Source organism: Crocuta crocuta, unplaced genomic scaffold, assembly GCF_008692635.1.
Source record: "Crocuta crocuta isolate KB4526 unplaced genomic scaffold, BGI_CrCroc_1.0 scaffold650, whole genome shotgun sequence".
Classification (NCBI taxonomy): Eukaryota; Metazoa; Chordata; class Mammalia; order Carnivora; family Hyaenidae; genus Crocuta; species Crocuta crocuta.
Genome location: NW_027532882.1, coordinates 425,236 through 440,677, shown reverse-complemented (window position 1 = coordinate 440,677; position 15,442 = coordinate 425,236). Strand labels below are relative to the sequence as shown.

Here is a 15,442-nt window from a genome sequence, read left to right as displayed (position 1 = left end):
GATGGGTGGGTGGAAGGATGAATAAATAAACCAACAGGTGGAAGAAAAGCTGGATGAAATAAAAAACAAAAAATTTACCAAAAACTAAGAACAATTTAGTCTCACTGCCGGGCGTTGAGGAGGGAGGATGCGCCCCCTGCCCTGCCCTGTGCACCCTGGCGAGGCAGGGATGAGAAAAAGCTCAGTTGGTGACGACACAAGTGGATGGCCTGCCAGGACTCACCTTCCAGAATGACAGTGATGGGGTTGGGCCGGAAGCCCTCGCCCCCCGGGCACAAGGTTCTGTACTCGGCTGCAAGGGAAACGGGTTGTTCTGAGGGCCTGTCAGGTGGGACATATAGGCGAAGCCCAGCGGAGGCAGGGGGGTTGAGGTCTCCCAAAAAGGGCTCCAGAATGGGTCCTGCATGCTTCTACCACACCATTACATCCCCTCACCTCCTCAGCCTCTTGACGCCCAGAGACTTTGGCCAATCTGGGAAGAGGGGGCAGTGCGTGTGTGTGTGTGTGTGTGTGTGTGTGTGAACATGTGTTCACATTCAACATATGAACAGATGGACTGTGTGCTAGTAGCCGGGGGTGGAGGCAGGTGATTCCTTCTGATCCAAAACCAGACCAGTGTGACTGCAAGTTTCCCCCACTGAAAGAAAGACCCAGGATATCACACACACACGGACACACACACACACACACACATCTAAACAGGTGGACAGGTGTGTGAACCTGAGGCCGTTGCACATGCTGTTCTCACTGCATCACACACCCTTCCCCCCACTCTGCCTGGAAAACTCCTACTCATCCTTCAAAACCTCATTTAAGCCCCTTGTCTTGAGAAGTCTTCCTTTATCGTCTTCCTCTCCACGGCCACCACTGAGTAGCCCCACTCCCACAGCCCAGGGGCCACCGGTTTACAGTGTGCCCTGCTGGGGTTCATCCTGCTCTGGGTCCCCAGCCCTTGCACAGGGCACCGAGGAACTCTCAATGTTTGCTGGCTGACGGACTGAGAGAGCAAGCGAAGAGAAACACAGGGAATTTGCAGGGAGGAAGGACGGAGAGACGCTGAGAGAGGAGACAGAGCCGATGAACTGCTAAAGATATGCTGTGTGACTCAGGGCGAGCCTGAGTCCCTCTCTGGTTCTCCGTGTCCCTCCCTTAGTGAAGTGACCCCCGAAGTCCCGGGGAGCGCTCGCCTGTGTCCCCCCCCAACCCGGAGACTCACTGGTGTTGGCCATCGGGCACAGTTCACACGGGTTACCCCAGGCCCGTCCCAGGGAGCAACAGCAGGAAGCTCGGGTGACGCCAACCCCGATCTCAGCTGTGCAGAAGATGCCACCATCCCCTCGGTCATGCGTGTCCAGGAAACAGTTCCCGACCCGGGTGTCTGAACAGGCAGAAAGGGGTGGTTACCAAGGGGCAGGAGAGAACAGTACGCGTGCGGCCGCACCTCTGTGTGTGTGTAACTGTGGGTGCGGCCCAGTGCGCGTGCGTGCCTGTGGGCGTGGCTCTAACTCGCGGCCCAGTGCGCANATCCCCTCGGTCATGCGTGTCCAGGAAACAGTTCCCGACCCGGGTGTCTGAACAGGCAGAAAGGGGTGGTTACCAAGGGGCAGGAGAGAACAGTACGCGTGCGGCCGCACCTCTGTGTGTGTGTAACTGTGGGTGCGGCCCAGTGCGCGTGCGTGCCTGTGGGCGTGGCTCTGACTCGCGGCCCAGTGCGTCCCTGAGTGTACGGTTGCACCTCTGTATGCGTGGATCTGTGCACACACGTGACTGTGTGTGTACATGTACATAAGAGTGGTTAGAGCACAGGGACAGAAGGGGGTGTCTGAACAAATGGGCAGGGACACTGTTCCAGGCCAGGGCCTGGAGGTGTGTGTGTGTGTGTGTGTGTGTGTGTGTGTGTGTGCGCGCGCGCGCACGCGCATGTGCCCTGAGAGCGGAAGTGTGTGTTAGAACACAGGCTCAGGGGCCCTGACCAGGGGCCAGCAAAGGCCCTGCTTCCGCCCAACTCACCTGCTGTCAGGTCCCNGTGTGTGTGTGTGTGTGTGTGTGTGTGTGTGTGTGTGCGCGCGCGCACGCGCGTGTGCCCTGAGAGCGGAAGCATGTGTTAGAACACAGGCTCAGTGGCCCTGACCAGGGGCCAGCAAAGGCCCTGCTTCCGCCCAACTCACCTGCTGTCAGGTCCCAAGCTGGGGCCGAGGACTTACTCACCCACACAGCCCACCCCGCTGGGGTTCAGCTCAAAATCCTGGGGGCAGTTGCAGAGGTAGCTGCCGGGGGTGTTGACACACAGGCCATTGATGCAGTTCACAGGGTCTGCACACTCATTGACATCTGTTGGTGGGGGAGGGGGAAGGCGATGCTGTCAGCGGGGAGTCCTCCCTCCATCCACTTCCCTCCTGCCCTCCTCCTGGGAAGCTGAAGCCCTCAGTGTTGGATGTGGGCTGGGGAGTGAGGCCATGTCCGCCCCTGGGAAGAAAGCCCGAGGAGACAGCAGCCTCCAGGGTCTGCCCTGGTTTGTCTGACCCCATCCTCCCCCCTCTCCTCCCCGTTCTGTTCCACTGGGCATGGAGGTTTGCCCCTTGAAAGTTTCCTGTGCCGTGGATTCCACACAGCCAACCCACAACGCCCAACATCTAGAACATGCTTTCAAGCCATGGGTTGGGAGGCTTTTATCAGTGGGCCAAAGCTGGCCCCCTGCCTGTTTGTGTAAATAAAGTTTTATTGGCACACATCCACACCCACTCATTTACATACTGCCTGTGTGTGTCTGCTTCTGAGCTACCAGGCAGTTGAGTAGCTGTGACAGAGCCTGTATGGCTGGAAAGCCAAAAATATTTCCTATCTGGTCCTTTGCCGGAAAAGTCTGCTGACTCCATTTTAAATATGTAAGTGGGAGATCATTTTGATGGCAGTAGTGGAGGAAGCACACCTTCATTCATTCACTGCATTTATTCAGGAGATAACAGATGTCAATGGAGGAGGCTGATGGGAATGGGGATCATCTGGAGATGGGGGGATCATACAAACCCCACCCTCAGAACAGAACATTCGAGAAGAGATCTGAGGGCAGGGAGGCAGTGAGCCCTGACCCCCCTCCCACCCCCACAGCCTGGCTGACCCCACACCTGTGCAATTGCCGCCACCGCGGTCCAGCTCGTAGCCCTCGCTGCAGACGCAGCGGAACATTCCAGGCAGGTTCTCGCAGCTCCCGAACACACAGAGGTTCCCGAGAACACACTCGTCCACATCTGCGGGGACCCCAGGTCAGCCCGCCTTGCCTGGCAGCCTGCTCCTGCTGCGCCCCCCTCCCCTGGCCCGGCAGCCCCAGGCCTCACCCTGGCAGGCATGGTGGTCCTCTGTGGGGCTGAAGCCCATCTCGCACTCACAGCGGTACCCGCCGGGGGCATTGAGGCACTGCCCGTTCTCACAGAGGTCCACGTCCTCAGCACATTCGTCCCTGTCTGTGGGACCCCGAGAGGCAGAGGGCTGGGGGCCTGCTGGCCAGGACCCACTCGGGGCGGGCAGGGGGCCCGATCACACTCTGTGTGGTCACCCAGGGCTCCGGGGAGTACTGGGAACTCGGACCCCGACTCGGGTAGACAGGGGACCTCCACTTCCTGGGTGTTCCTGCACTCCATGTCCAGAAGGTTCTGTGCAGAATCCAGGGGAGAAGACGCCCCCCTCCCTGGTGACTCAGCCGTGGCCCCGCGGGGATGAAGCCGCATCCTCTCTGGCACCCCAGTGCGGGGTGCCAGCTGGGATCGCTGTGAGGTGGAACCCAGCCTGGTGGCTGTCCTCTCGGACCCCACCCCGCTCTCACCTTCGCAGGAGAAGCCGTCCCCGGTGAAGCCCTGGTGGCAGGCACAGAGGTAGGAGCCGGGAGCATTCAGGCAGTCGGCTCGCAGGCTGCATTGGTGCTCCCGGGAGGAGCACTCATCCAGGTCTGCAGGACACGGAGCCCGGGGGCCCCCAAGTGTGCACATTGGGGGGCTGCAGGGAGGTGGACCCTACAATCTCGGCCCTGCCCAACCCCCCCTGACACCCCTGGGCCCAGAGCCCTCCCCTATCGCCCCGTCTCCCGCTGGCCCCCCCACCTACCTCAGCTGCTCTGCCCAGACCGCCTGCCCCCAGGCACTCACCGTGGCATGCGAAGCCATCCCCCACCCAGCCTGGCTGGCACCTGCAGCTGAAACTCCCCGGGACGTTGAGGCAGGAAGCGTGACTGTCACAGCTGTGTCCCCCAAGCTCACACTCGTCCACATCTGCAAGGACAGGGACCCGGTCACAGGAGGGACCGCACCAGGAGAGGAGGACACAGCATCCCCACAAAGCCTGGGCTTTGCAGAAATAGGGCTTCGGGTGCAGAGTAGGGAGGAACTACAGCAGCAGGGAAAGGGCAACGACCCTCCCGGGGGGGGGGAGGGAACTGGCCCAGAAAGCCCCCCGCCCACCTCAGTGGCTTCCCCCGCCACCCAGAGCCCAGGAGGAAAACCCCCAAACCCAAAAGGCTCCCAGCAGCCCTCTGAAGTGATCTGAGGCAGGAGTGTGAGAAGCTTGGGGTGACTTGAGTAACTGTCCTAAGGTGTCCCAAACGTCCTCACTCTAAAGCAGGATTTCCTTCTAAACGACATTCTAATCCGATCCTTCTAAAGCCACGGATCGGAGGCTGTTACACCACGTAGGATTCTGACACACACTGAAATAACCGTATCACCGTATCTTTGCGTCCTCCAGAGAGATACATTCGAGTCCGGATTCCCGGAAGCCGTGAACAAGACCTTATTTGGAAAGAAGGTCTTTGCGTGGACGTAACCAAGTTAGGATGGAGTCGTCCCGGATTATGGTGGCCCTAATCCAGTGACCGGCATTCTTGTGAGAGGGCAGTTGGGACCCAGACACAGAGACAGCCCATGAGAGACAGACTCAGAGGGACACACTGACAAGCCAAGGCACGCAGAGGACTCCTGGCCACCACCAGAAGGCAGCAGAGGCGTGGGACAGAGTCCCTCTCTGAGCGCCCCAGCCCTGTGGACGTGCTGATTTCAGATTTCTGGCCTCCAGAACCGTTCCGGACAGAGAATACGTTTCTGTGGATCTGAGACACCAGGTTGGTGGGAATTTGTTAACGGCAGCGCTTAGGAGCCTAAGTCAGTGACTAATGAACTGTGGAAATGTTTGCCTCCGTAGCGCGTCCAGTCATCAGGCTGGGATGCTTGGGGACCGCTGCCACGGACACCCGGGGCTACACAGCGCCCCCCGCAGAGCTGCGCGCTGACGGGGGGCCCCAGGACCTGACTGGGTCCTGCTCCCGCTTTAACCGTTTCCAAGGCCCTGCCCATGGAAATCTAGGAGGATGAGGTCTGGCTGCGCTCAGCCCCCAGGCACGGGGCAGACCCCACGACCCCTGAGCTGGCCCCTCGGAGCCCCCCGCGCTACACCACTGACCGCCAGCTCACCGGAGCAGCCCGTGGCCCCCTTCCTGATGACGTAGCCCAGCCGGCAGTGGCAGAAAAAGGAGCCTTTTGTGTTCTCACAGTCCCCATGGAGGCAAACGTGGGGGTTCAGGTCACACTCGTTCACGTCTGTGGGGAGACAGGAAGGCAAGCAGGTGTGGGCCGAGGGGGTGCATGGGTGTCTCGGAGTGCCCTCCATGCAGCTCCCCTGCACGGAACCTCTCAGTGCCCATCTCCAGGACTGCGGGGCCCTTTCTGGCTCCGCCACGGGGCAACGATGAGTGTCACGCCCACGTTTTCCAGTGCACACTCCGTGGTACATATGGGGCACGTGTCCCCAAAAAGAGTTTGTAGCCGAGGACAGTTAGAGCATGCAGAGTTAGATAAAGACTGCCGGGGTTTTTTTACAGGCCTTTTCAGAGCCTTTACACCAATACGGACCTGCCAAAAGAGTGTGGAGCAGTAAAAGGGTTCCCTATTTTATTTGGCCCAAGGCGTTTCAATGCTTCCTAAGATTCCTGTGATCTGGAACCCTAACTGGGCTGCACTGGGCTGCACATGTCTTCTTGGGGGCGGGGGGGCAGATTACACCTTCCTGGAACCTCCCCACTGGTGCCCCTGTGCTGCCCTGATGGGGCACCTGTGGCATATCTGCTCCCGGGGCCCCATGACGCCCCACGGCCAGGAGAAGACAGTCACCATGGCCTGAAGGGTCCGGGGTCCCTGAGCAGGGCTCAGTTCCGAGGTCCCTTCCCATCTAGCTGGCCCTCCTCTGCATAAAGCGCCTCGGCGCCCAATGATCTTGAACCGTAGCCCCGGGAACGGGGCGTGGACCTCTGCACACATCAGGTACACAGCGGCGCTCCACAGACATACTTCAAGAGCAAGGCTCAGGGCATCTGCTGCTGTGGATCCGAGCCCCCGGGCTCTGGCGCATGGCGGTCCGCTCTGGGCACGGGAGGCCACGCGCAGACCGCTGCGACCTGCAGCAGAGCCGTCTCCCTCGCCTGCACATGGCAGGGACGGGACCCGGGGTCTGTCCTGCCCACGCGCCCCCTCGGGTGTGTGAGGTCAGATGCCGTGTCCTCCAGCCCACGGTCCTGGCTCCTCACCAGCACACGCCCTCGCATCCAGCGTGGCCACAAAGCCGTCATAGCACAGGCAGCGGTGGCCCCCCGGCACGTTGGCGCACTGGCCTCCGTCGCAGATGTCTGGGTTCTCCGTGCACTCATCCACGTCTGCGGGAGCAGAGGTGGGGGCTGGGCTGCAGGCGGGCAGGGACAGAGGGGCAGCCCCGGGGACCTCGCCACGGGGTCAGTGGCCTGTCCCCGGGTCGGGCCGGCTTCGCCTGGGCCAAGCTAGGTCAGGTCCCCCGTCCCACACACCTGCACACGCCCTCCCATCGGGCATCAGTGAGTAGCCGTGTCCACAGCCACACTGGTAGCTGCCCTCGGTGTTCGTGCAGTGCACGTCACAGCCACCGTTCCCGGTGTGGCATTCATTTATATCTGTGGGAGGCAGGGCAGAGGTGGAGGGGTGCGGCCGCAGGGCAGGCTGGAGCATGGGGCTGACAGGGACAGGCGTGGGGTCCGGGGCTGAGGCCGGGGAGGACCGCCACGGTGGCCGGCGCTGGGGCAGGGGGCTGGGGGCTGGCGCCCACGTGGGGCAGGTGGGCGTGTCTCACCCATGCAGCCCTGGAGGTCAGGCGTGCTCTGGAAGCCCGCGTGGCAGGAGCACTGGAAGGTCCCGATGACATTGACACAGTGGCCATGAGGACACAGGCCGTCACTCAGGGAACACTCATCAACATCTGGGGGGAGCACGTGGCCGGTGAGCGTGGGGCGCCCTCTGCCACCCACGTGTCCCCGAGACACTCGGACGCACGTGCACACCAACGCTCACAGTACAGGCCTGTGCAGGCACAAACACATCCTCCCAGTTCACATGGGCTCCCACACAAGCACACCCTCACACCCACTCACGCAGGCACAATCGTTGTTGGTACACACACACTCATAACCATGTAAATACTCACACGATGTGCACTCACATGGACTCACAAACACACGTCTCACCCCACCTTGCCTTTGTGTAAACACACGCCCAGAGGCACACTCATGCCTTCTCGCACACTCACACGGGCACACACATGCACTGGGACCCACCCTCCTGCAAACACACTCACCCAGGAGCAAATACACTTCCACACTGAGAAACCCTCCCGCAAGCTCATGGAGACACAGATGAACACCCACTTGCACACTCACTCTTGTGTGGACACATCCAGACACACACCTACACATCTGCACACTCACAGACACGCACGTGCTCTCCTGCTACCTCGTGTGCACACCCGCTCTTGGCTGCACGCCCGTCGCACACTCACCCTCACAGGCGGTGCCCTTGGCCGTCAGCGTGTGCCCGGGGGGGCACTGGCACCGGTAGCCCCCCTCCGTGTTGAAGCAGGTGCCTCCCCGGCACAGCAGCGGGTCCCGCGCACACTCGTCCACGTCTGTGCATGTGGAAGAGAGAGCGGGTGTGAAGACACTGACCAGGGTGGTGTGGCTCACGGAAGCTTCTCCCTGCCGTCCCCGGCCCATCACTGGCTGTGGCCAGGAGAGCCTGGAGGCTCGGGCTTGACGGGCTGTGAGCTGGGAGGAGCGGGGACAGGCCAGCCCAGCAAGGAAGCTGGATCCTCAGGAGAGGCTCACGTGCCCCGAGGCCCTGAAGGAGGCCCTGAGAAGAACCCTGCAGGGCCCTGCGGGAGGGCAAGGTGCAAGCATCCGCAGGGCAGGCTCTCCCACCCCCCTCCTCCCACTCCAGCCTCGTGTACCTCCTTCCACTCCTCAGGCCCACCCCAGGGCCTTTGCACCTGCTGCTCTCCCTTCAGGCTGCTCTTGCAGCCCCTCTTCACCACATTTGCTCCCACTCTCAGCCACAACCACAAGCCCCACAGAACAGGACACGTCCCTGGGGACCACACTCTCCCCCAGCGCGTGGCCCTCTCAAGAGCTTCTCACAGCAACCATTTTGCATTTCTCCAGGACTTAATTTTATCAACATCAGTCTCCCCATCAGGTCATGAGCTCTGAGAGCCAGGCTGTCTGCTACTGAGCTCCTTGTGGCTCCCTTCAGTAGAGGCACGTGAAATGCTCACTGAATGAATAAAAAAGTGAAGGCAGGTAGGGAGGCAGGGAGGGAGGAAGGCAGGGAGAAGGGAGGGAGGGAGGGAGAAGGGAGGGAGGGAGGAGGAAGGAAGGAGAGAGGGAGGAGGGAGGAGGAAGGAGGAGGGAGGAGGGAGGAGGGAGGGAGGGAGGAAGGAGAGTGGGGCTGCTCTGCCCTCTGCCTCTTCTCACGCTAACCCCTGCTCTGGGAGGACTCACCCAAATCTGGGTCCCTCGGCCTCAATGCTGCATGACAGACCCGATGTCCGGCCACCTTGGGGATGCCACTGCCTCGTGCCCAGACTCGCTGGGTCTCAGCTTCTGCCCACACCTGCCCCTCCAACCTCGCCTATCACGACAACGCCCCCACCGTCACCCCCCCCAGGCCCTGAGACCCCACNCCCCCCGCGCAACAGCCCTGCGGCCACCCACCCACGCAGTTCTTCATCAGCATGAAGCCGCTCTCGTAGCCACGGAAGCACTCACACTCGAAGCTGCCCGGGGTGTTGACACAGGTGCCCTGGCCGCAGAGGTCGGGGGAGATGTGGCACTCGTCGATGTCTGGGGAGAGAGGGGCGGGCCGGNGAGCTGCGTGGGGTGGGGACGGAGGTGCAGTGGCCGCACACCAGAGGAGGACAGGGAACGTCCTCCCCCGGAGGTCGCCTCTGTCAGCCCCAAGGACCAGAGAGGGCGGCAAGCTGCCCTGGGCCACACAGCGGGCTGGCAGCAGGATAAAGAACGCGTTTGGATCCCACATCCGATTCGAAGCTCCCGCAGGCGCCCCCGGGGTGGGCACACACCTGTGCAGTTCCTTCCCTGGGCATCCAGAGCGAAGCCCCCCGTGCAGGAGCAGCGGAAGCTGCCCGCGGTGTTGCGGCAGGCACCGTGCACGCAGAGGCCAGGGAAGGCCTTGCACTCGTTCACATCTGCGGTGCGGGAGCACATGACGTCAGTCTGACGCCTCCAGGGTCCCTGGGCTTGCCCTGGGATTGCACACCTCTGACGCACTGCTGTCTCCCAAACACACTTCCCCAACCACAGGGCCTTTGCCTGTGCTGTGCCCTCTCCCCATCCTCCAGGCTCCCCGCGCCCAAACACACCTTTATAGAAGGGCCGGCCTGACAGGAAGTCCTGGCTGGCGAAGCCCAGGCCCCGGGGACACAGGCTGGCAAATGCTGGGGACTCGGGCTCTGGGCAGGCTTCACACTCGGCCCCCCAGGCGGCCCCCACGGAGCAGCAGCAGACGTCCATCCGGTATTTGCCGGGCAGGGCGGCCCCACACTCATCCTCATCCCAATGCAGGAAACAAGGCTCCAGGCGCATGTCTACACGGAGGGACAGTCACCGGGTCCCACCCCTGCCACGCACAGGCGATAAGGTCTCCCTCAGCAGCACCTGTCTCAGACTCCCTTCCCAACGGGAAGGGCGCAGGGGAGTGACTTCCTCCAGCCATTCTCGCCATTTCCACAACCCTGTCATCCAACAGTTACATTTCAAAGGTGATAACGCGCGGTGTTAAGGTGCTTGCTATGGGCTCTGGGCGCTGTTCTGAGCTCCCCAACCCATGCGATCCTCAAAATAAACATCAAGATGAAACTATTAGCATCACATTCATTTTACGGGCAAACAAATTAAGGCTCAGAGGGGTTAGGTAGCTTGCCCGCGGCCACACAGCACGAAAGTCAGAACCATGTTCGTGCCAGGCCATCCGGCTCTAGAGAGTGTGTTTAATCTACAAAATGCCCTCAAGACAATCTGACGCCAGATACGCCTTCGTCAAGACCAGAAACAAGAGTCTAAGGCAGCCTAACTGCAAACTGCCTGTTTTTATAAATAAAGTTTTATTGACACACAGCCATATCCCTTTGTTTCCATATTGCCTGTGGCTGCTTTTGTGCTACACGACAGACCTCCGTAGCTTCAACAGGAACTGCGTGGTCCGCAAAGCCACATATATTTACTCCTGCCCTTTGCAGAAAACGTTTGCTGAACCCCTGGTCTAGGAAAACATCTGTTTACCCAAAGAACTCCCGTGTAGGCAGGTCAGTTTGAAGAGGAGACCTTCTAGAACCTCGGCCTCAAGAACCTCTGGGGACCCCGCGACACACACAGGGATCCTGTCTTGTTCCCGGTGCCCTGGCCCAGGTCTAATGGTCACATGTGAGCAGACGGGGCCCGAGTCAGTGCCTCCCGGTTCACCAGGCCCTGAATTCAGCGCACGGGTCCTACAATACGATGGCTTTTTTCTCTTTCCTCGATTACTTTCTTCCCTTGGTTAGATTCTGGGGCTAGTGAGAAGGCCCACCGCACGCCTAAAACTCGGTTCAGACACCAAGCAAGGTTGAGAAGGCACCTACGAGGAGGCTACTAGCCAACCACGGGAGGGACCCCGATGGCAATGTCCACTTCAAGATGTGGGCAGCAGCGGGGGCCTGGGTGGCTCAGTTGATGAAGCGTGTGACTCGGTTTTGGCTCAGGGTGTGATCTCACAGTTGCATGAGTTCAAGCCCGATATCAGGCGTGGAGCCCACTTGGGGTTCTCTCTCTCTCTCTCTCTGCCCCTCCCCTGCTCATCCTGTCTCTGTCTCTCTCAAAAATAAATACACTTGGGGCGCCTGGGTGACTCAGTCGGTTAAGCATCCAACTGCGGCTCAGGTCATGATCTCACGGTTGGTGGGTTCGAGCCCCGCATCGAACTCTGTGCTGACAGCTCAGAGTCTGGAGCCTGTTTCAGATTCTGTGACTCCCTCTCTCTCTGACCCTCTCTTGCTCACGCTGCCTCTCTCTCTCTCAGAAATAAATAAAACATTAAAAAAATTTTTTAATTAAAATAAATAAAAACGCTTGAAACAAAATTTTTAAAAAGATGTGGACAGTGGCAAAGTCAAGAAACCCTTAGCCAGGGGGGAAACGTCTCAGTCTCTGAGGCTGATGGAGAGTCATTCAGAGAGAGTGTTTGAGCCCTGGACGCTGAGGGAGATTCTGGGCATGCTAGAGGTGCCCGGGGAGCCGCCCCGCCCTGTGTAAACCTTTTTGGTAACGAGAAAGAATGAAGAAATCCTGCAGATGCTATTTGGCAAGAGCTTCCCGTCAGCAGCGAGCCTTGTTAAAGGGCAGTTAGGTGAAAGGGTGAGACCCCCAAACAAATGTCTCTTGAGACAAGAAGTGAGCAGGGAGCAGAGGGTCCCAGGGGACCCTCTCCCACTTCCCTTCTGTCCCTAGGAGGGGTCTCCAGGCACTAGCGTGGGGGCCATGGTGGGAGGGGGGGCTGCCCCGCACAGTCCCGCAGGGACTCACCCACACAGAGGCGGCCGGTGGCGTCCAGCGTCAGCCCATCGGGACACTCACAGCGGAAGGAGCCAGCAGTGTTGAGGCAGCGCCCGTTGGGACAGACCTCAGGGAAGACTTCGCACTCATTCACATCTGGGCAGGGACGGAAAAAGGGGAGAGGCCCGAACTGGAGCTGCCCACCCCCGGGGGGTCCAGAACACCCAGACTGTCCTTGGGGAGGTAGGAAGGGGACCGTGCCAGCCCCAGGGGCTGGGGAATCTCGGGGAAGACCTCAAGGAGGGAATCTCTGCCTCCATCTCTAAAGACTTCAGGACCCCAGGCACCCCCCACAACACACCCCTGCCTGTGTGCAGCTCCCAGGCAGGGGCGGAGCACAGAGGGACAGGGAGTTACCTTCGCAGGTGAGCCCCGTCAGGCGGGCAAATCCGCGGGCGCAGGCGGGGTCTGTGGTTGGAAAACCAGAGTGGGCATGGGAGTCACTTTCTCTGTCCAGACCCCTGCTTTCTCAATGGACACCCAGGCGACCACAGTGGCCACAGCCGGGAGGTCCCCAAGCACTCCCCCGGGGGGGCTCCTGGGACATTACCGGACTCGCAGCGTTCACAGGGGCTCCCCCAGGCGGCCCCCAGGGTGGCACAGCACTGGGACCGCAGGGAGGCTCCGTGCAGGTTCGCTTCACAGCGGCCGTCCTGGACCTGCAGCCAGCAGGTGCCCCTGGTGCTGTCTGCAGGGGAGGGGGTCACCCACGTCACCTGCCGGCCCGCACCTGCACAGTGACCCACAGCGGCCCGGCCTTCCCGGGGTGGGGCGCAGGGCTGGGCAGCAGGGTCCCGGGAGCTCTCACCTAGACACACGGTGCCGGACGGCCCCAGCCGGCTGCCAGGGGCGCATTCGCAGGCATAGGAACCAGCCAGGTTCCGGCACACAGCATTTACACACGGGTCGGACAGGCACTCGTTGATGTCTGCAAGGACAGTCCCCCACCGGGTCCTGAGCTGTGGGAGGGGGAGCCCCGGCTGCCCAGGACCCCCATCTCCCTAGTGGTCGCCGGGGTCCAGTGACATAGGACGCCCCCAGATACATGCGTGTCCACGCACGTACTTGAACAGGCACGGCATGAGCACGCGGCCAGGGCACACGGGAATGGAAACGCACAGGCACGCACGCTCAATGCTCACACAGAACCATGCTGTGCGCTCATGCAAGCACATTGACGCGCGGGGTCCTGGGAGCGCCACATGTCACGTAGAGGGACAGACACGGTGGGAACAGTGGCCCTCAGGGGAGTCACCAGGCAAAAGAGGACACAACCCAGGGGCAGGGGGAAAGGCCAGAAAGGAGGGGCCGGGCTGTGGCCAGGAGCAGGCTGCGGGCAGCTGCAGGGGCTGGGTGGGGTGGGGCAGGGTCATCGGGGACAGGAGTCGCTCTGGAGTGAGGTGAGCTGGGCTGCCAGAGGTGGGGGGAGGGAGAGAAGACAGAGGCCTAGGGAGGGGCGGGGTCATGCGGAGGGAACATGCCACGGGAGCGCTGGGGAACAAGGACATCGATCCGAAGTGTGTGCGTGCTTGAACATGTGTGTGAGCAAGTGCGTGGGTGTGAACACACATCTACGTGTATGAAGGCATGAGGGCGTGGGCACACACATCTGAGCGCGTGCCTGAGTGTGTGCGGCTGTGTGGGCACGCCTATGAGTGTGAATATGGGTGTGTGTGTGTTCTGAGTGCCAGTCCGTGTAACTGAGTGGCTGTATGCACTCACATGTGAATGTATTAATGTCCGAATGCATGCACAAGGGTGTGCCTCTCAGGGTAGGACTGTGGCTGTGAGTACAAGCATGTAAAGCGTGAGAATGAGTGTGTGAATGGGGGTTTGTGTGTGTAAGTGCATGCTACCATGAGTGTTTATAACTGTGAGACCACCTCATGAATTTATTTGTTTTTGAGTTACTTGAGTGTGAATGTGTGTGTAAACGAGCATAATGCATCTTTCTGCCTGTCTGTGCACACGCCACACGTGCAAGTGTCTGAGCATGTACACCCGTGTGTACATGCCACATGCAGTGTGTGTGCGCGATGCACTGTGTGCCTGTGTGCACACGCAGCCTGCAGAAGCGTCTGTGTGCGCGCACACAGCACATGCAGCACGTGTCTGAGTATGTGCGTGTGCACACAGCACGCATGAGTGTCTGACGGTGTGTGTGTATATGGCGCACGCAGCATGCATAAGTGTTTCGAATGCGTGTGAGCCTGTGTGGGAGCACACCCTGTGCGTGCGTGCGTGTGTGCACGCTGCACGCAGTGCGCCGGGACCCTGTACCTTCACAGGTCTCCGTGTCCTGCCGGAAGCTGAAGCCCTGGGGGCAGGAGCAGCTGTAGCTGCCGGGGCTGTTCCGGCACCGCCCGTTGTCGCACAGGAGGCTGTTGCGCGCGCACTCATCCACGTCTGCAGGGCGGGGGTGGGAGAGCCGGGTGAGGGGGTCTGGGGTGGGGAGAGGTGGGGGATGGGGGGGCCACCCGCCGGCCACTGCGCACGCGCTCACCCACGCACTGCTTGCCCGCCGCTCCCGCCTCGTAGCCTACGTTGCAGACGCAGCGGTAACTGCCCCGAAGGTTCTCGCACATGCCGTTGGTACAGACGTTGGGGTCGAGGGCACACTCATTGATGTCTGCAGCAGGAAGAGGGCAGAGCGGCAGCTCCGGCTCCCAGGAGTCTCCAGAAGCCAGGTCCCCCGCGGGGCCGAGCTCCAGCCTAGACCCTGCGTCATTCCCCCCTAAACCGGCGTTTCTCGGCGCTGTGGGGGCCGTCCTGTGCGCTGTGGGACGCTGACCGGCGTCCCTGGCCTCCACCCATGAAACGCCAAGAGCACCCTCCCCAGTATTTCTCCAGACATTGCCAAAGCTCCTGGGGGTGGGGGACCGTCCTCAGTCTGGTGCCCATGGAGCAAAAATTTGTACCAAATAAAAGCAGTCATCCTTGCTAACGTTGCAGAGGGCTTACCGTTTTGTGCGTATTAACTCGTCTGATCCCCACAACAGCCCTGAAACGTCCTGTTACTATCCCCGCTTCACAGACAAGGAAACGGAAGCAGAGGCAGGGTAAGTAACTTGCCTCAGGTCATCCAGCCAGTAAATAGTAGGGCTGGGATTCGAACCCGGGCATCGGGCGCCATAACCCTGTGCCTTTAACTGGATGAGGGCATGGTGGCCCAGACTTCTGGACCTCCCCCAACGGCCCAGCAGTCAGTGGAAAATCAACTGTATCCTAAGTCCTTTGGTTACCACTCAGGCAGAAAGGCTGTTTCTCCATGTGTGTGTGTGTGTGTGCATGCGTGTGCGTGTGTTGTGTGTGCAGCAAACCAATGAGGAGACACACACACGAGCAATTTCCTGTCCTTTCAGGTTTCAACTGCACAGAAAAGGCCCCGCGGAGACCTGCTGGCCACGGGAGATCAGCCGGGGATCCCAGGTCATGGGGGGAAAGAGTGAGAAGAATCAGGGAGGTTATAGAGCGAGTGGGGCAGAGAAAAAAAAAAAA

At 60.5% G+C, this 15,442-nt stretch overlaps 1 protein-coding gene across 1 annotated transcript in view; it reads right to left on the bottom strand.

The window, feature by feature from the left end:
* Nucleotides 1-15,442, bottom strand: part of FBN3 (fibrillin 3) — a 56,346-nt gene that overhangs the window by 29,450 nt on the left and 11,454 nt on the right. The window contains 21 exon segments of the mRNA XM_077745666.1: nucleotides 224-292; nucleotides 1,217-1,378; nucleotides 2,209-2,331; nucleotides 3,126-3,248; nucleotides 3,336-3,461; nucleotides 3,821-3,943; nucleotides 4,140-4,262; nucleotides 5,457-5,582; nucleotides 6,566-6,691; nucleotides 6,839-6,961; nucleotides 7,138-7,263; nucleotides 7,840-7,965; nucleotides 9,050-9,178; nucleotides 9,418-9,543; nucleotides 9,718-9,942; nucleotides 11,915-12,040; nucleotides 12,302-12,352; nucleotides 12,495-12,632; nucleotides 12,753-12,872; nucleotides 14,225-14,350; nucleotides 14,448-14,573. Coding sequence (XP_077601792.1) covers nucleotides 224-292; nucleotides 1,217-1,378; nucleotides 2,209-2,331; nucleotides 3,126-3,248; nucleotides 3,336-3,461; nucleotides 3,821-3,943; nucleotides 4,140-4,262; nucleotides 5,457-5,582; nucleotides 6,566-6,691; nucleotides 6,839-6,961; nucleotides 7,138-7,263; nucleotides 7,840-7,965; nucleotides 9,050-9,178; nucleotides 9,418-9,543; nucleotides 9,718-9,942; nucleotides 11,915-12,040; nucleotides 12,302-12,352; nucleotides 12,495-12,632; nucleotides 12,753-12,872; nucleotides 14,225-14,350; nucleotides 14,448-14,573 — 2,643 coding nt within the window.